This window comes from Cyprinus carpio, chromosome A23 (genome assembly GCF_018340385.1).
Source record: "Cyprinus carpio isolate SPL01 chromosome A23, ASM1834038v1, whole genome shotgun sequence".
NCBI lineage: Eukaryota > Metazoa > Chordata > Actinopteri > Cypriniformes > Cyprinidae > Cyprinus > Cyprinus carpio.
In genome coordinates this window covers 7,744,294-7,764,917 of record NC_056594.1, presented here as the reverse complement: position 1 = coordinate 7,764,917, position 20,624 = coordinate 7,744,294, and the positions used below count along the sequence as shown (strand labels likewise).

The following is a 20,624-nucleotide window of genomic DNA, read 5'->3' as shown; positions in this document are numbered from 1 at the left end:
ATTCTCCCTGATATTTTGTTTATTTCATTTTTTATGGTAGTAGTAGGCCTAGGCAATAAAAATCTTCCTTCCTGGACGTTCAGCAAAAGTTGTTGATGTTGATGAACAAAGACAGACGGCAGTCAGCTGTGCACTATTCAGCGCAAAAGACAAATAGCTACTGTTAAAATCCTAATTGTTGTTTTTGGAGAACAAGGACCCTCACCTTCATCACGTGACCTTGAAGGTGCGTGGAGGTGGGCGTGTCCTCGCGAGTCTGACTGGCGCTCACCTGGGTCACTGTGAGCAATCCGAGGGGTCGAGCAGTGCGCTTTACGAATTCATGGCTTCACCTCTGAAAGCGGGATTCCACAGACTGGAGATCCAGAAAACTACATGGGACGTTCCTGACCGATACACCTCACTCAAGCCCGTTGGCTCTGGAGCCTATGGGACAGTGTGGTAAGGGGGCTGTTATTATATGTAGAAAGAGAATTACATATGTAAACGGAGGTTTATACTGTACATCTAAGGGGGATTTCTATATGGTATATGGCAAATATGTATGTTAAGAGGGACTGAAAGGTTTATATATGTTAAGGAGGTTTATAGGCTATGGTAAAGTGAATTAATATATGCTAGATTATTATTATATGCTGATTAACCATAATTATTTTTGACTATTCATGTTGAAAACAGTGGTATAGACGTAATAATTATATGTATTAAATTCACTTAATGTACTATTATCAGTATTATTATTTTACTTAAAATCCAGTGCTACACTTTACTGTTACTTATGTTTATTATGCACATGTAATGTAAGTAACATAGATGATATGCTTTATGCGTCAATGACATACAGTAGATCTGAGACTGAGGGAGCCTTGGGTGAGATGAACACAGATGTGAACTCACATACCTGAGGGGCAGGTTTCAGCACGTTTGCTGATAACACAGAAATTCCCCCAAAATACTGACACTGTCTTAATCAATAGCTTTCTTCTGTCATGAGCAAAGTCTTTTCGAGTTGATAATGAATGACAGTTGATGTACGAATAAAGTGAAAAGGGTTATGTATTGTTGGTAATATGGTGTATTATTTTCATTTTAGATTTTACCATTTGTATGTAAGGAACATTCTTTAAATACATTTGGTATTGGAATTATATTATAATATGTTTTTATTTTTTCCGACTCTAGGACTAATTTGACCCACATTTGAACAAGTCATGGCCTTGATCTTTTCAGCATGTTATGCTATATAATTGTTCATTTTTTTCTAAACCAAAAAATTAAATTTGACTCAAAATATAAGATGTTTTCTAAGATTGAAAGATTCAGTTCACACATACTGTACTGTTCTCTATAATGGGGTACAGTAAAGCTACATGCTGTTCTGTATAAAAGTCCTCTTGGATGTAATTTTCTCCTAAAACGCTACATTGCAACTAAAACCACAAACCCTGAACACATGTTTTACTGCAGCTACCGTAATTGTTTTGAATGCAGTAAGTAGGGCATAGTAGATTTACCAATGTGCAGCATGGTACTACATTGTTTTTATTATTATTTCAATATGCATGATCTAAAATGCACATAATCTAAAAGGAACATTATACATAATTTCTTATCAATTATGTGATAACACCAAGGAAAAATGAAATGAACCAGAAAAAAGGAAATTTAACTCTTAGTTCTGCAACATTTCTTTATATCAAAATTGTGACTCCAGTATAATAATGATGAATGAATATAGATTATTTTTTTTTTAGCTGAATGAGATACAATAGTGGGACTTACATGTCTTCTCTCAAAATAATTTCATGTTAAATGAACGTGTGATCAGGTTTCTAATGGGTGTTAATGATAACTTGTGTGCAGTTCTGCAACTGACCAGAAGACAAAGGAAAAGGTGGCCATTAAAAAGCTATACAGACCATTCCAGTCTCTGATCCATGCTAAACGTGCCTACAGAGAACTCCGGCTGCTCCGTCACATCCAGCACGACAATGTAAGTCTCAAATTCCCAAGAGGAACACAATACACCTAGACCAGACTTTTGATCAAATATTGTATGTTTCTGTATTATTTATATCGTCTTACATTTTTTCTTACTGTCTTCTTGATAGCCTTTTAATTTATGCACTTTCATTTATCATTTAGACTAGAGAATTATGTATGTATGTTGTTTTAATAGCATCATAATCCTTCTGTCAGTTGAAAGAGAATGAAAAGATTTCACGATACCATTGTTGTGAAAGCCCCCCTTTATCTTCTCAAACCGGTTTCTGTGCTTAGTAAACTATATGCCTGACCTCACGCTGCTGCTTGTTTGTAATAGACTTTTAGTTGAGAAGCAAGAATAATTAATGCTATATTTTATCCGCTTTTCAAAACCAGTTAAGTCACTGGCATTTCAAATTCATAAGTATTTTTAGCAGCATTGAGTTTTCCTGGGCACAGTTTGCTTTAATGATTTTTTTTAAGCAACAGCAAATAAACAGCTGCAAGCAGCAATTATGGAGTTAATCACCAAAGTGCAATATATTTGATAGGTCTGAACAGATTTTTGTAGTCAAGACACCTCTTGGTGGCATCAGTTAACATATTAATTTCAAATACAATTACATTAGTAAAACTGAGGTGATTTGATGATTCAACAACCATTACAGGAGGAGTAGCTAAATACTGTAACAATACACAAATCCATTCAAATGTGTAGACAAGCATTTGATAGAAACTGAAAAATTGTTAATCATAATGGAACCCCTAAGGGGACATAGTAATGGGAAAAATATCAGATGATAGGAAAAATAATATTTCAATACTTTTTCATTCTCTAACAAAAGTTTGCCTTCAAGTTTGCATTCACTCAAGAAATGTTGTGTTTGCTTGCAAAAGCATTGAAATATAGTCATATAGTCAAATATAGTCTCCCATCTCATATTTCCATCAGCAGTTTTGCGTTTTGTGAGCAAACACGACTTTTGCATTCTCTCCTGGAGTTTCTTGGGGGAAAGCAAAAGTTTTCGTCCCCTTGGAATTATATGGTTCTATCTGACATTTTTGTCAAAATTTAGTTATTCACATATTCTTATTCTGTGACCACTTCTTTACATTATGTGATGTTGTTTTTTAAGTTTTTATTTAGAAAATAAAAAGGTTCTTTCTACACAGTAGAATGGAATGCAAAAACTTTAAAGCTCAATATCTCAAAACTGCTCAGAACGCAGATAGAACCTTATAATTCCAAGGGGACGTTTTGTGTACCAACACCAATGTTTTGTGTGCAAAAGTTTGGGAGCGAAGTTTCTCAGGGTAACAAAAATGTCCCCTTAAGTGCTCCATAAGCCACAGACATACATGAGCAAAGAATTGTGACTTTAGGGTACGATATTCCAAAGTTATACATTTGCACTTTGGCCGGTTGACTGTCGCCTAATCAGTCTGCTAGTACTGACAACTCTAAGTTTCAAATGATGCCAAGTTCTATAGACTACCATATACTTCTTAAAAAGCAAAAACAATATTAAAATCTAACAAACACTATATGTGCCATTCTTCCATTATTGACTTAAACATAATAACTTATATTGTCATGCTGAATAATTGTGAAATGAATCATAACAAATCTTTGCAATGCAGAGACCAACCCCGAATGCAAATATATGCTTCTTCCTGTAGGTGATCTGCCTCCTTAATGTCTTCACCCCTGATTCCATGCTGGAGAAATTTGATACTTTGTGAGTGTCAAGATGAACAGAATGCATTCCTGTGCAAAAACCATACACTTGTCATGACAGGCTGAAAGATGCAGTGCATGCATGCATTTGTGTGTGATTGAGACTATGTAGAGTTTTTCATTTTTGACCATTTTGTTGATGTGAGTGATTTTTAAGTGTTAAGGTATATTTTTTAAAATCTCAGTTTCAGTAAACAGAATAGAAAAACAACACTGAAAAATACAAAGGTCAACAATATTGAAATGCTTATATTTTCTAATGTTTTTTTGCCCAGCTATATGGTGATGCCGTTTGTTGCTCAGGATCTTGGGCACATAATGAAGAGAAAACAGTTAACCAGCAAAGTCATCACATACCTGTTCTATCAGATACTGCGAGGACTCAAGGTCTGCCTTCATTCTGTTCATTGAAACTTTGCACCGTACTTACTGTACATTCTTGATGTTTTCAATAGACGTCATACACCAAGTTCCTTGAACACCACTTATTGATGATATAGAATTTTGATTGATATTGCATCTAAATAGTAACAGATACTTTTTTCCTTAGTATATCCATTCTGCTGGGATCATTCATCGGGTATGCACAATAAATCTTATTTATATTCTAGTGTTCAAATGCATGTGGCCTGTAAGATTTTTATATACTTTTTTATGTTTATGAAAAAATTCTCTTATGCTCAGAAAAATATGATCAAAAATACAGAAAAACAGTAATATTGTTAAATATTATTACAATTTCAAAATTCAAAAGAACAGCATTTGGACCGCATAAAGACTGATTTCTTTACTGTCACTTTTGATCATTTTAAAAGCATGATTAAATGCAAACGCAAAAATTTACTTCACAATATGGCCAACTTCTGATTAATAGGCCTATTGGAATATTCCTGTGGATGTAAACACAGTTGCTGATATACATGATGAAATGACGGTAATCACTGATGTCTTGTTTCAGGATCTTAAGCCTAGTAACCTTGCAGTGGATGAAAACTGTGAATTAAAGGTAACATAGCAAAGTTAAATATAATATAAAAAAAAATGAATGAAAGTAAGATGTTGACTATGACCAGCAGAGTAATTTTTTCATTTGTTTCACTCCTGAAACCTTTTGTCACTTCTTGAACAATTTTTTGTTTGTTTGTTTAACTACTACGTGACCTATACTATGTGCTTTCTTACACTCTTTGTTAGATCCTGGACTTTGGACTGGCAAGACACACAGAAACTGAGATGACAGGCTATGTGGTGACTCGCTGGTACAGAGCCCCTGAAGTCATTTTCAACTGGATGCATTATACTCAAACAGGTGACCTTTGACCCAACACATTGTGCACAAGGTGATTTAAAAAGTAAGAGGTTGACTATTTTTGATATTGTGTCTTTTGTGGATGGGTCATATTGTGTTCTGTTGTATCTAGTCTTTTGTCACTTTTGTGTTCTGTTCTCAGTTGATGTTTGGTCTGCTGGCTGCATCCTGGCTGAGATGATAACAGGAGAGGTGCTTTTCCCAGGCACTGACAGTATCCTTTCTCTCTTATCACTTTTTAAAAATGTCTGTTGGCCAAAGGAGTGCCTATTCTTTAACGCCATGTTAAGGTATTGACCAGCTGAAGAAGATCCTCAACTTGACAGGCACACCAAACTCAACGCTTGTTCAGAAAATGCAAAGCAAAGATGTAGGCAGATACCATCAGACCAACTCTTACTGTCTGTTTTAGGAACGTGTGAATCTTTTTAGGAGTCTGTTTTACATTATTGTATTGATGTTTGCAGGCACAATCATATGTTCGCTCACTTCCAGTCCAAAAGAAAAAGGCCTTCAAAGAGGTCTTTTCTGGTATGGATCCTAATGGTATGTCCACAACTCCTGAATCGACTTCAGTTTCATAACTATTTTAAAAACTAATAGCACTCAGTAAGTATTATCTAACACAGTGTTTCTCAACCCTTGTCCTGAGTGCCCCCAAGCACTGCAAATTTTGTGTGTCTCCCTAATCAAACACACCTGATTCAACTCATTAGCTCATTAAAAGAAACTCCAGGAACTGAAATAGGTGTGTCAGATAAGGGAGACATACAAAGGCTGCATCCGAAAACTTAGGCAGGTGACTTGCTGCCTCGCTGCCGTATCAGGCAATGACTTTGAGAAACACTGATTTGACAAGTTAAGAAGAATAGTTCACCCCACAAAATTGAAAATTTGCTGAAAATTTACTCACTCTTTTGTTTCTTCATCAGAAGAGATTTGGAGAAATTTAGCATACCATCACTTTTTCACCAGTGGATCCACTGCAGTGAATGGGTGCCGTCAGAATGAGAGTCCAAACAGCTGATATAAACATCACAATAATCCACAATTAACAATACGACTTCAGCCCATCAATTAACATATTGTAAAGCTTAAGGTTGCATGTTTTTAATAAACAAATCCATTATTAAGACCTTTTTAACTTCAAATAATTTTTTTTTTTTAAAGAGTCCTCTACCATTGCCTACTCCAGTAAAAAAAATAAGAAATATGCACAGATTAAGAACCGTTTACAAGCAAAAACAGTCCAGTCCAGGTGGATTTTATTCTTACAAACACAGAGCTTTTCACTTCATAAGATATTAACTGATGGACTGGAGTCATGTGGATTACTTGTGGATTATTGCAATGGTTTTTTTATTTATTTTTGGCATTTTTGTCTTTATTTGATTGGACAGTGTAGATTTTGACAGGAAGCAAGTGGGAGAGATGGGGGGCGGGGCAGAATTGGGAAAGGTCTGCAAGCTGGGACTCAAACTCGTATGGAGGGATTATTGGGTCAGATTATAAACTAAAAGTCTAAAACTAAAAGTCTTAAACCAAAACTAAAAATCTAAATTTTAAACTTAAAGTCCAAGTCGAAAATTAATTTGGTATTTAGGATTGGGCATTTGGTATTTAGGATAGGGCATTTTGTATTTAAGATTGGGCATTTTCTATTTAGGGTTGGGCATTTGGTCATTTAGCCATTTAGGATTTAGGATTGGGCATTTGGGGATTTAGGATTGGGAATTTGGTATTTAGGATTTGGCATTTAATCATTTAGCCATTTAGGATTGAGGATTGGGGATTTGGGGATTTAGGATTGGGCATTTGTAGATTGAGGATTGGGCATTTGAGGATTGAGGATTGAGGAGTGTATGCAAATTAGGAGGCGTGGCCCAAATACTGGAGGCTGGGTTTGAAATGGCTGGTGTGCAGAGGCACCTTATGGACAGCAGAGGGAGCTCCCAGTGCTAAGGAGCACACTGTAATGAAACCAAACAGAGCGAGTGAGCGGCTTGAGCGAGGACTGTGTGATAACTTCAACTTAATGACAGCTTTGTAACATTTGTGGCCTCAAACTATGGCAGCATTTCAATGCCATTAATAACCGAGCGTACAACTGATGCTTTCCCGCATGGTAAATCACTTCCGCGAGATGAAAACAAAATCGCACGCGAGGAAACGGGAGTCCAATGTACTTTCAATCCCAATTTATTTACTTATGTTATATAAGTAAATACATTGGGATTGAAAGTATTACAAGACTGTAAATCAAATGCAAACATGATGAAACCTTTGTTTTATAGGAACACAGACTAAACATTCAAATATTATGATGTATCTATTTACAAGATTAAAGATAAAACACTTTTTAAACACTTTACTGTCATTCCTTTAGCTTTATATATGTATGTGTGTGTGTGTGTGTGTGTGTGTGTGTATTATTACAGCCTGTAAAAAGGGTTTATATGTGTATCTCTTATCATCACAAGACTGCAGTCACTAATGATCAGAAGACTTCCTGTTAATGAAGTATCTGGAAAAGATCTAATCTATGAACAATGCATTAAATTACATTAAATAAAGACAAAAATAAATAAAACAAGCAAATGAAATGATAACTCATATGTCTTGTCCACTGATGAAGCCATGTGTCAAGTCAAGTGAATTATTAATCATTTTATAACAGGCGTCCAATACTGACTTCAGGAAAAGGGGAATAACCAATGACATTTGAGATAACAATTAAAACAGCAAGCCCCGCCCCACGACTGACAAAAATAAAAGTGTAGGCAGGTGAGAAGATCGAGCGCGAGGATGTGGGGAATGATCATGCGCGCGAGGGCTTGTATTGCTCGCAGAAGACATGTCACGCGCGCGAGAGAGTTTGAAATGAGCTCGCGGCCTCCCATTTCCTCGCGTGCAATTTTGTTTTTATCTCGCGGAAGTGATTTACTGATGCACAAGCATCAGTTGTACGCTTGGTTATTAATGGCATTGAAATGCTGCCATAGTTTGATGCCACAAATTTTACAAAGCTGTCATTAAGTTGAAGTTATCACACAGTCCTCGCTCAAGCCGCTCACTCGCTCCGTTTGGTTTCATTACAGTGTGCTCCTTAGCACTGGGAGCTCCCTCTGCTGTCCATAAGGTGCCTCTGCGCACCAGCCATTTCAAACCCAGCCTCCAGTATTTGGGCCACGCCTCCTAATTTGCATACACTCCTCAATTCTCTATTCTATAATGAAATATCCTAAATACCAAATTCCCAATCCTAAATCCCCAAATGCCCAATCCTCAATCCTAAATGGCTAAATGACCAAATGCCCAACCCTAAATACAAAATGCCCAATCTTAAATACCAAATGCCCAATCCTAAATACCAAATTAATTTTCGACTTGGACTTTAAGTTTCAAATTTAGATTTTTAATTTTGGTTTAAGACTTTTAGTTTTAGACTTTTAGTTTATAATCTGACCCAATAATCCCTCCATAAACTCGGGGCACCCAAAGTTCAACTGCATCATTTATCGGCGTGCTACCCTTGAGGCTATCTGCGTCATTGCGATGTTTTTATCAGCCTTTTGGACTCTTTTTCTGATGGCACTCGTTTACTGCCGAGGTCCAGAGAGTGGGTACATTTTCAGCAAATTTTCATTTTTGGGTGAACTGTTCCTTTAATTATCATCACAAATGCATCTGTGTGATAGTGCATTGGTTTTGAATGAGGAAATGTCACCCTCTAGAGGCAGGCTACTACATTAGCTACTATATTACTATGATAGCTGGTATTATTATTACTGCTTGACAAAGCTTTAAGCATTCAATACTATTCTAAACTCTCAAACAAGGCTTTGTAAAGCCAATAATAGCGTTTGTCTTGACAGGGTTCCCCATCTGATGCATTTTTTTTACTGTAATTTAGCTTTGATTTAATGTGTGTTCCATCAACAGCCATCGACCTGTTGGAAGGCATGCTGGTTTTAGATCCGGAGGTCAGACTTACGGCAGAAAACAGTCTTTCACATCCATATCTTTCAGAGTTCCATGACTCTGAAAACGAGCCTGTGTCTCCTGCATATGATGATTCCTTTGAGAGTATGGATCTGGCTGTCAGCGAATGGAAGAGTGAGAGCATATGCATACACACATATAAAGCTCTATCTTATTTAACATTTGACGCTCCTTCTGTACTCTGGCATTCTGTTTAATCTGCTCTGAAACATTTCTAAATACTAATGTTGGTCTTGACATTATTTATATTTTTAGTGCTATTCTGCCTTTTCATATCTCACAGGTCTTCTCCACATGGAGATCATGACTTTTGACCCAGACAACCCCAGAGTGACTGCAACATAATAACTCATATTCACATCAGGAGAACAGCACTGCAAAGAAATTCAGACACTGATGAACTATTGTTTGCTTTTTTGTCAAATGCCTTTGGCAAGATATCTTTAAAACCTGTTGTTTTCAAGTACAGTTCAACAGATATAATTCTTCTTTTTTTGTGTGAGGAAAGATAAAAGTGTAAAAAATAAAAGATTGTTTTTTTTTTGTGGATGCCTTTGTTCTTAATTAATATTATATTGTATTATATTATATTAAATTAAACTGATGTTTAATATCAACTGTTTTACATTATTATTTATTGTATTTTTATCAAACAATCAGATGCAAATTGGATGTAAAATTTTAACTTACCATTAGAGGGCAGTATTTGGTAAGTAAAGCTAGTATTTTAAGTCTCTATTTAAACATGCCAGTCTGCTTTGAAGTTTCCTGCCTGCACCAGTAAAGGAATATATTTAGGATCTGCTGGATGACAGTGTAGCAAAAAGCACACTTCACTCTGATAAATCAATCAGCTGCTTTCAACAGAGGGTGGTATCTCTCACAGGACTATCAGGTTCATCCACCTAAACAACAACAGAATTGTCTTTTAAGGAGTATGAGTAATACTAACTGACCTGCCAGCTAAACCCTCATTGAATTGAAGCTTGGTTTGCCTGTTGTAACCCGATATTTTGGCACTGCTTGGTCAGGTAGGTCCTATGGGAATGCGTTTGAATAGTGGTTGGGTAGTATTTATCTATTTAGCCAACAAATGCTTAATGTGTAGTGTACCTTTAACAGCGTTATTTAACTCTGAAGAGTTGGTACTTTTGTTACCCTCATGTTTTCTGAGTGTTGCGCCTGTTGCCCTTTCTAATCTTGAGGTGAACATCTCAATAAGAGTGTCTTTTTTTCCTTACCAGCTTCATGTACTAACGGTGTAGTCAATATTCAGAACAGTGGTGGATTAACATGAGTGTTTCATTTTTCAGATTTAAACCCTTTTATGTTTGTTTCCCACAGTCTCAAAAAGTTGGTAACATTGATCTAGAAGGTGAGATATTAGATGTCTTTGTTTCCCACTGTAATATTATGTTATGCTTATTCTTCATTAATTTTATTAATAATTACTTGCCTTACAGGTTTGTCAATTACAAAAACCAAAGTACTTAAAAGAATATCGTGGTATTACCATGGTACATTTGTTGAATGTTTTGGTACTTTTTGTTGTGATCCATGTTATATGGATGCTAGCTAATTTGTCTTCAATATGGATATTATGTTTGCTAGTGTGAATTAAAAATATGGGTTAAAATTATCAGGATGATATGGCAAAAAACAGCACATTAAAATAATGACTTATACTAAGTAATTTGGCATGATCTTCTATTATTAATTCCTATATAAAAATAAAAAAAAATCACAAATTAATGTAATTCTCATGTGTTGTGACTAACCAAAAATGTAATGACATTTATGAATTAATTTGCAACATTCAAAAAAAGTAACCATAAAAATATATTTTAAAATCCTTTTGAAATGAATGATTAAGATGTGTACACTCACATATATTTAAGGTGTAATTCAAATATGTTTTATATGTTACTTTTTACACTACATTTTTATTTTTATTTTTATTTTTTTCTAAGCCATAAAGTACTTTACCCCCTTTTTCTTTATTGTGGACATTGTGTGCATGTTATTGACCCAAATATCTCTATAGCAGTGATAATGAAATAAAACAGTTTTTGTTGCATTTCTGTATTCCCATGTTGTGTAAAAAAAATAAAAAAACAAGAAAAAAGAAAAGAAAAGAAAGACTGAAGAAATAACAACTGAAGACAAATGATTTTATGTAACCCTGATTTATTGGTGTTTCCATGTGGTATATGGCTCGATGAATACAACAATTTTGACATAAGAACAGCTCATCAGCCCATCATCCAAAATCAGGAAAAGGAAAGAGTAAAAGTTGGGTAATAACTGAGATTTGTCTCACAGTTAGCCCCTTCTGAGGGCAGTACAATCTCAATTGAGTAGATTTTGTTGCACTATGAGTATGCAGCAGAAGCATTAACAATGCTGGTTGTAGTGATGCAGAATTCTGAGTCAGCTGAAAAAGAATTCACTTTCTGTTTAATACTTGCATGTCATGACATAGAGCAACAAAAGCTATTCACCCTGAAGAAGTACTTGAGCTCCATGCTTTGTCTTTCTCTTTAGCTACTTTCTCATTATGCATCCCCTTAAGGACAATTTGTACTCTGCATGAGGAGTGAAGCCAAGAGGAAAAAACAAAAATCAAAGACAACACAGTGAGCGTGAAAAGCCGTTCTGATATAACACTTTGACATGAAAGTCTCTTGGGGTCACCGTGGTTTTTGGGGGTTAAGCACATCAAAAAGGTATGAAGCATTGAAGTGTGTGAAAAAGATAGGAGTTGCCCAGATGATATTTAGGAGCGGGGAACTGGGTAGACATGACTGGTTTACAAGCGACGCTTCTGGCTCTGCACCACAGTGCGGGAAATTGACATTTGGCCGCCACCGCCGCCAATGGACATCCCTGAGCCACCACCATATCCATAGCCGCTGCCACTGCTGAAGCCACTGCCACCACCGAATCCAGCGCCTCCGCCGTATCCAGAACCACTACCGTATCCAGAACCACTACCATATCCAGCACCACCACCGTATCCGGCTCCACCACCGAATCCGAATCCGCCGCCGCCGCCGCCACCTGTGAACCAACAAACAAAGACATTAGTTTAACTGAACACCGGTGCAGGTTTTACAGCAAATTATATGCTTTTTGTCTACGGTCATGATAGGAAAAGATATCACACTTACCGCTTGTCTCCTGGACGTGGATGGTTGCAGAGCCACCACCAGAAGAAATCCTGCCAAAGTTAAAAGAAAATAAATGCCAATATTAAGACACATCACAGAAAAAATTTAATGAACAGAAAAATCTACTTTCAAAATAGCAAAGAGACTGACCTGCTCTCCTCTCCTTCCAGAAGTTTCCTGTAGGTGGCGATCTCAATGTCCAAGGCCAGTTTGACATTCATGAGCTCCTGGTACTCACGCACCTGGCGTGCCATATCTTGCTTTGCTCTTTGCAGGGCCTCTTCCAGTTCCCTAATGCGGAGCTTGGCATCCTTCACTGCCAGTTCTCCACGCTCCTCAGCCTCAGCGATCTGAGCTTCCAGGTTGGCACGCTGAGCAGAAGACATTACTAATTCAGTTTCCAGCAACACTTTTACATTATTCCTGTGTTATTTCCAACAAAACATGCAAATTTTCATCATTGAGAGTACAACTTTTTCTTTGAAAGTACATTTAGTACACACTAAAGATTTGGCTGGAAATGTAATTCAGGTTTAAACTTCACCCAAAAGCATCCAAAGACTAACAAAATTCTTACTTGTCCCTTGACAGCTTCGATTTCATTCTGAAGTCTGCTGATCATGCGGTTGAGCTCAGCAATCTCCTGCTTGGTGTTGCGAAGGTCGTCTCCGTATTTGCCGGCAGATGACTGCATCTCCTCGAACTAGGTGGTGAAAAGAGAGTCATTGTGATTAGGATCTGTCAGTTGATTGCGTTAAAATAATGTTGGTTTGATGCTTGAATGTATTTTCTCACCTTCTGTTTGTACCACGACTCGGCCTCAGCACGGCTGCGGTTGGCGATGTCCTCATACTGTGCACGGACCTCAGCAACAATGGAATCCATGTCCAGGCTGCGACTGTTGTCCATTTCAACAATAACTGATGTGTCTTTAATCTGTGACTGGAGTTCACGCAGCTCCTAAAATTGCAAGGTGAATGTTTGAGATAAACCTAATATTGAAAATTGGCATCTCAGTGGTAATATAGTTTCATCAAACTCTCACCTCCTCAAAGATGGCCCTGAGGAAGTTAATTTCATCTTGAAGAGAATCAAGCTTGGCCTCAAGCTCAACCTTGTTCATGTAGGCGGCATCAACATCCTATGAAGACATGTAAAGAGCTCAATATAGTATGTGGCCTTTACAGATGTACAATGAAAAGAAATGCAACTATAACTAGAAAATCAAGACAGCAGCCAAGTGTTTTACCTTCTTGAGCAGGACAAATTCGTTTTCCACTGAGGCACGCTTGTTGATTTCATCCTCATATCTGCAAAGATAAGTTTTCTGCTTTAGCATATTGTGCTAATTATACCATGCACACAAAGTGTAATTCATAGAGTATAAATCTGCTCTTGCACAGCCACTCACTTGTTCTTGAAGTCCTCTACCAAGTTCTGCATGTTCTTCAGCTCTCCTTCTAGCTTCATCTTCTCATTACCAAGTCCGTCAAGCTGTCTGCGCAGGTTGGCGATATAGGCCTCGAACATGGCGTCGATGTTGGAGCGGGTGGTGGTCTGGTCCTGCAGTAAACTCCATTTTGTCTCAAGTACTTTGTTCTGCTGTTCCAGGAAACGCACCTGTATTGGAGATAAACCAGTAAATGATTTGAATAAATGGGTTTAATAGGAAAGAAGAACATCATGGATCTTTGATCTGCCATTACTCATGCCACAAGAAATGTCCTTTACAGTAATTATGAAGCAGGTCTCTTATTGCATATAAGGAATTGTGGTGACACACCTTTGGCACCTTTAGTGGAATTTAGCAGCATTTGTACCATGCCTTGTTGGCCTGCACAGCTTGAATATTCTTTTTGTGAAGTAACTGTCCTCTTAATATGCACACTCCCCTTTGGAGATAATGAAATGCTAACCTCAAGTGACACCACAACATGTTCAGACTCTCCATGCTCCAATTTATGCTCCCAAAACAATGTTTCCCTCCTGGCATAAAGGGCGAGGCTCCTAGGAGACCTGTGCCAAGTGGCAGGCCTTAACAGAGATGATATGACACGCCTTACCCTCAGGTGCTAACTGTTCCCACCCTCCAGCGGACTTATGCCATGCAATTTATTTCCTGCAAAATCTCACAATGACTTTGAACTTGCAGGATTAACATAAAAAAGCAAAAACAAAGCATCAATGACATCAGTAGAGTTATGTGAGCTACATGATTGCTGATCGTATCTTTTGCCAGAATCATACAAATGGGTGTAGCACCTAGGTAAGGGGGTGGAATTTACAAGGTGTGGTTACATTGTGAATTCCCCAATGGTGTAAGAGAATCAAAACAGGAAACTTGTTTTATTTAGGATACATTAAAATTATTATTAGGACCTACATAAAGTTACCCCTATGAGACATTTGGTGCTATTTTTATGTCAGGTATTGCATTGAGTAAGAGTAATGCTCATCTGTTACACACATACACACACACATATCTGCATTGCTGCCATAGGGATAGATGGCAAACTTGATCCATGCCCTTATTTGGATTGGCCTAGTCATTGGATCTCACCTGGCTTGGGTTTCCAAACTCACCCTCACTGTCTGAGAACAATTGCATACAAGAAAAAAAAAACTCAAGCCTGTGCTAAGATATACACTTTGACTGTTTGACTGAAATGTAGTGATAACAATGCAAAATGTGGCATATGCAATGCCGCCCTGTTTCCTATGAGCTTACCGTTATACGGAATCTGACATTTCCGCGTACAAGTGACTGGCTGTGAAATATTTAATGAGAAGAACCCAGCTCATGTGAAGGCGCTTCAAATGTGTGCATGAAAACCCAACATTCAGATGAAAAGTCAAAATGTCGGAGGTGCAAAATGTGATTGTTGTGTTGTACAACTGTGTATGCTTGAAAAGAGAAGACTAACCTTGTCAATGAAGGAAGCGAAGCGGTTGTTGAGGTTCTTAATCTGCTCTTTCTCCTGGGTGCGGACAACTTGGATGTTGGGGTCGATTTCTAGGTTCAGTGGGGCTAGGAGGCTCTGGTTGACTGTGACAGCTGTGATGGGTGCCATACCACCAGGGAACCCTCCACCTAGACCAAATCCTGAACCACCGCCATATCCTGCACCACCACCGAATCCTGCACCACCGCCGAATCCTGAACCACCGCCGAATCCTGCACCACTGCCATAACCTCCTCCGAGACCGCCTCCATAGCCTCCGCCGCCAATGCTGTAGCCGAAGCTTGCTCCAGATCCTCCGCCAAAGCCGCTGCCAAAGCCACCGCCGCCGCCGCCTCCACCGCCACTGCGACGGTATGACACAGTGCTCACCCTGCTGCCAATGGGTACTGCACTGGCAGACATACTAGAGAAGGACTGCCTCATGCCTCCACCAAAGCCACCGCTCAAGCTTCCACCGCCGGTACTGTAGGTAGTGGTTTTGACCGATTTCATGTTTGCTGTTATCTATGTAGGGGTTAGGATCAGACAGAGAAAGAACAGGATGAGACAGAGAGATCCAGAGCAGGCAAGCTCACTAAGAGGTGAGTTAAAATCCTCTTGAGTGCCTTCTTCAAGGAGTGCAGCAGCTTTTATACCTTATGCTACGGGAGGGGCTCACCTGACCACTCCCCTTTCGGCCTCAGGCTCCTGTCCTGCCTTTTGCCCCTGTCCAAGTGATACACACACCCATCTTGCTGGGCTGGTATACTTTCAGCAGAGAAGGCCTGGCCACACCCTGATTTTTATGCATACACACTCATGTCAAGTGGAGAAATTAGGAGAGGAACAGGGAGTGGAACAACAAGGTCAAACTACCTTTTTGCATGTACTACAAAACCTTTATATTTTACTAGTGCTCTGTAATCCAAAGCACTTTAGTTAACCAGATGGCATTCTATAAACTTAACGCATGGAAAACTATACAACTCCATGCATATTTCATGATTTTGGGAGGTTCAGGGCTATCTGTTTGCTTCAAGTTCCATGCAGGAGTATTAAATAGGGGAATATTTGATGAAGGGCTTAAATGTTGAAGCTTGGCTCTCGTCCTGGAAGCCATTGTGACATTCAGGCTCCTCTTTCCAGTCAAACAATCAAGCTTCTGTTCTCTCACCTTAATGGCTCTGTCACGGACACTAATTCAACACTTCGTTCTGTGGTTCCCAGAGGGCTGACGCAGTTGCATGCAAAGCAGATTTTTATGTTACCTCATATTAAAACACATAGCAGAAACTTTATTGGGAATGTCAACAGCTTTGTTTGCATTAGCATGCTAGACTTTAACTTATGTTTGGATAGTTACAATAGAGTATCAGAACTCAGAACAGTGCATGGTGGCTGCAAGAGCAGTGTGGTTATTTTTGTAGCTGTCCTTAGGTGCCATTATTTAGCAACACGTGCTGCTTTTGTTAGCATGTCAGTATCATCCCTATCTGCAGACTTGTGGAGTGGACAGGTCTAAAAGATATTTAGAAAACTTAGAAAACTTGTAAGTATTACTATTAGATAAAGTGAAGTGTACAGCAGGTTTATTGACATAAGCTAGCAGATTGACAGGTACTTCTATAAATTTAATCAAACATTTTTTTACGTGGTATTTAGCCCCCAGTGCATTTTTCTTAAAATGGTACAGCCTATTGTTAATCCTTTGATCTGAACAGTGATACTGTGAAGCCTTCATCAGATCTTGAGGGGTTTTGGTGGAGTTTCACCCCCAGCATTTTCTTTGAATGCATACAATGTAATCTGTCAGGTGAAAGAAGTTACACAATGTGGGAGATTGGATTGTGAGATCAAAGATATCTTGAAGCATTCCATATAGAAATCATTATTTTTATGTGATTAGAGAAAAACACATGAATTTTCCACATTTTCCACAGTTGTGCGTTTAGCTTGGTCATGTGTGAAATTTGTGTATTCATTTGTACTTAGTTGTTGTGACTTTGGTGTTATATATTTTTAATCACTCTTATAACAACCAATTCATTTAAGATGAAAGAGTAGGGCATTTAGGGTGCAACCATTGGTATAACATATATTTTCATTGGGACATATGAGAACATTGGTTTAATAATCAAAACAGTTTTGTTTATTCAATTTAGTTACTAAACTGCCTTTTAGAGACAACCAAAAAAGTAAAAGTAATATGCAGTAATATGTACATATAGATACTGGCATAATATAAAACAGGCATAATATAAAGTAATATATATATATATATATATATATATATAATATATATATATATATATATATATATATATATATATATATATATATATATGCATAACAATAAGTCATATTGACAGTATCCATAATGACTGAAATATCTAATGTGGAGCCAAATTTTTTGTGATCAATGAAAATTGTAAGTATACAGTCATGCCAATGACTTTATTACTGAAGTATAACAGTATAAGAGTCTTATCTATTTTTATTATATGTATCATTTGATTTACTCTCTCTCTCTATATATATATCCATATCTCATTTTATCATTTTATATTATATATCCATATCATTTTATTTATCATTTTATATTAATTATGAATGCTACTTTCTTCAATTTAGATTACCTTTGTTGTTGTCTAACGCTCACTTACAGTTAATCTTTAAAAACACTAACAACACTTAAATGTAATCACAAATATTTTGAGAATTTTTTATAATGAATATTAGAATGAATTTTGTGATGACAATTCATTTGATAGCATTTAAAATATTACTATATTTTACTATATTACTATATTATATTTTACTATATTACTATAGTACAGCCTAACATATGATTTGGGTAAAAATCCCAAAACTAATATTATAAAACTGACTCTAAATTAGTTTTAGAGGCACATTTGAAGCACATCTGACACTTTATTTTCTCATTGCACCATGTTTTTATAATAACAAACAGTAATCCTTCTTACAAATAGCCAAGAAAATGGTACATCAAACTAGGTTGCTGTAACCTCACATAGTGCATCAATTGCATCATACCCTACTGAATGGCGCTTCAGCTTCCAATTTATCCCCGTCCTTGTTCACCTAACTGCAACAAAGGATGCCTTGTTGGTGAGAATGGATGGCACCTGGTGTTAATCAGCAGTGCTTGCTGCAGGAAAGAGAAGGAGTGAACAAAATCAGCAAAAGAGTTTCTATTGATTGAATTGAGTTGACATTTGAAAGTTGACATTTTCAGTTGGCGGTGAGCATATTTGGCAGCATATGAGGCCTCAATGAAGTTGGTCCAGACCTTAAGCCACAACACTTTTTTTTGTCCACTGTGTCCGTCTCTCTGATCTCTGCTCAAAATAGCTACTTTCTTACGCAATGGCTTGTGCCTTTTGTTTTTACCCAAAATCTAACTGGTATAATATTTTACAGTCCAGCAAGCAACAATCATGAAGAACTATAGAAATGGTATAATGTGGCCTCTGTTTAATTCAGGCTTTGTGTGGCATCACCACACAGTGCAACAAAGAAAAGTGAATCATTGGTCGGTTAGTCATACTGTGTTTGGGATCGTCTGAACATGAAAGCTGTGATTTTGTTCTACGCATTAGGTGGGGCCCAAAATTGCCAATAACGCAATGCTTGAAATTTGTCCAGAATCCTGATTTATTTATTCACTCATTCACTGGAGTGACTTTTTACTGTCTTGTACACTGGGTTGTAACTTCCTCCGTTTCATACTTTTACATGATAATTTGTCTGTAATTTATTACATGGCTTCCATGTGTTGAGTTCTTAACTGCTTTGTTCTAAATTTATCTCTGTTCTCAAAGAATATTTGTTGGCAGTGATAAAAAGAGAAAGTTATGGCAACAAGCATGTAAACTCTTAAACAAGATTACACTCTCTACATATTTCCAGATCATATTTCCAATATATACTGAAGAAGCGTTTCAAATTATGTGCAAGGAAAAAAGGAAGCCAGTGACAAGTTTTGCACAGCTTTACTCTACTATAATGTCTCATATTTTCAGTCTTCTATTGGTTATGATGACATAAAGGCAGAGCAGCTCTTCAGCTGAAATCTGAGAGTTGCGTGCTTGCTCAGACATAGTCATGTTCATCATGCTGAAACAAGGGATATCTTCCTTTTCATGAAAGCCCACCAATCATTAGTGAGTAAGATGGGTCCCACCTTTTCAGACCACACCCTTTTTTCTTGTCCACACCCAAGCCTTTGCAAATATTGTTACAACCATTCACAAGAACATGGCCTTATGGACTAATAACTGTTTTCATTTCCTGGGTGGAGTGAAGTTTGTGCGTTCAACTCCTGCATCAAACGGATTCTGCAGACCAGCCTCAATTTCCCAGTTTGAATTACATAATGGAAATCAATGAAGAGAAGAAAATGACCTGTGTATCTTGTGTGCATCAAAATACACTTAGTATACTTGAGTCCAATAATGTGTACTAATATCAGTCTTGTACATAAGAAGAATTAACTGTGCACTTATCAGTTGTTTCTGTGTAGATTAGTGTTTGCTACATTCATCTTTGCAAAATAATCACTTGTGGAAGGAGTTTTCCTTTAAGTGTGCCTTTAAATATCCAGATGCGTTTTAAAAGAATGCAGAATGAAAGAAGATAAGAATGAAAGGGAGAATTTCTGTCAAAACACACCAGAATACAAAACTTTGTGCAAGTACAATTAAACAATTGCCATTGTTTTCTAACTGTTTTTCTGCAACTAAAATAAAAAAAAAAAAAAAAAAAAAAGATTCATATTGGTTAGTAAAAATACATATTTATATTGGTTTTAAGACCGAAATAGGTTAATATAGGTAAAAACAAGAATGCACCAATTTTTAATATTCTTTTTCATGTCACAGCTGATAATAAACTAAAGTAACATAAGAAGAACCAAACTAAATCAATCATTTTAATCAATTAATCACTTCTAGCAATCCCAGCATCATAATGTATGAAAAATGAATATTCAGTTTCAGATTGGCTAAAGATTATATTTAAGTGTTATTAAATTATTAGTGTTTTAGAGATTAATTAAAGAACAGGCAATTAAAAAAATATCTTGAATACTGTATGATTCTGATATATTGTGCATCCGCTAGAAAAATTATAAACAATTTTTTTTACGGTTTGACATTATTGATCAGTGCAAATGAAAACGACTATTTGAAACATTTCCCTTCTACCTGACTGTTATACTGTAATTGTTTCTGGCTTTGCCTTCAAGCTTTTAATACTGAAACTTTGCAGAAACATTTAACAATACTTGTCAGCACAGGCTGAGGACTGCTTCAGATGTCTCCTACAATCCTTGCACAGCACATAATTCATTAGTACACTTTTTTCTTTTTTTTTTTGACATTTCGGTTTAATGTGAAACATTTTTGATGATTTCCAATAAGATAACCAAACTAAGTGGCCCTCAGCGTTAGCATAAG

The 20,624-nt window shown here is 37.1% G+C and overlaps 2 protein-coding genes across 2 annotated transcripts; one reads left to right on the top strand and one right to left on the bottom strand.

Annotated features, from left to right (window-relative positions):
• The first annotated feature begins 262 nt into the window (after positions 1-262).
• On the top strand, positions 263-9,582 carry LOC109091771 (mitogen-activated protein kinase 14A-like). Its single transcript, XM_042712869.1, has 12 exons — positions 263-441; positions 1,864-1,993; positions 3,667-3,725; positions 4,000-4,111; positions 4,275-4,304; positions 4,683-4,730; positions 4,919-5,033; positions 5,176-5,247; positions 5,324-5,403; positions 5,501-5,579; positions 8,976-9,149; positions 9,319-9,582. The coding sequence occupies exons 1-12, from the start codon at positions 323-325 to the stop codon at positions 9,378-9,380; spliced, it is 1,080 nt and encodes a 359-aa protein (XP_042568803.1). The 5' UTR covers positions 263-322; the 3' UTR covers positions 9,381-9,582.
• A 1,620-nt stretch (positions 9,583-11,202) lies between these two features.
• On the bottom strand, positions 11,203-15,784 carry LOC109059294 (intermediate filament protein ON3-like). Its single transcript, XM_042712868.1, has 9 exons — positions 15,130-15,784; positions 13,617-13,825; positions 13,455-13,515; positions 13,251-13,346; positions 13,001-13,165; positions 12,783-12,908; positions 12,356-12,576; positions 12,206-12,255; positions 11,203-12,095 (listed from the first exon to the last, which is right to left on the bottom strand). Exons 1-9 carry the CDS (start codon positions 15,658-15,660, stop codon positions 11,845-11,847), a joined length of 1,710 nt encoding a protein of 569 aa, XP_042568802.1. The 5' UTR covers positions 15,661-15,784; the 3' UTR covers positions 11,203-11,844.
• Positions 15,785-20,624: the final 4,840 nt, after the last annotated feature.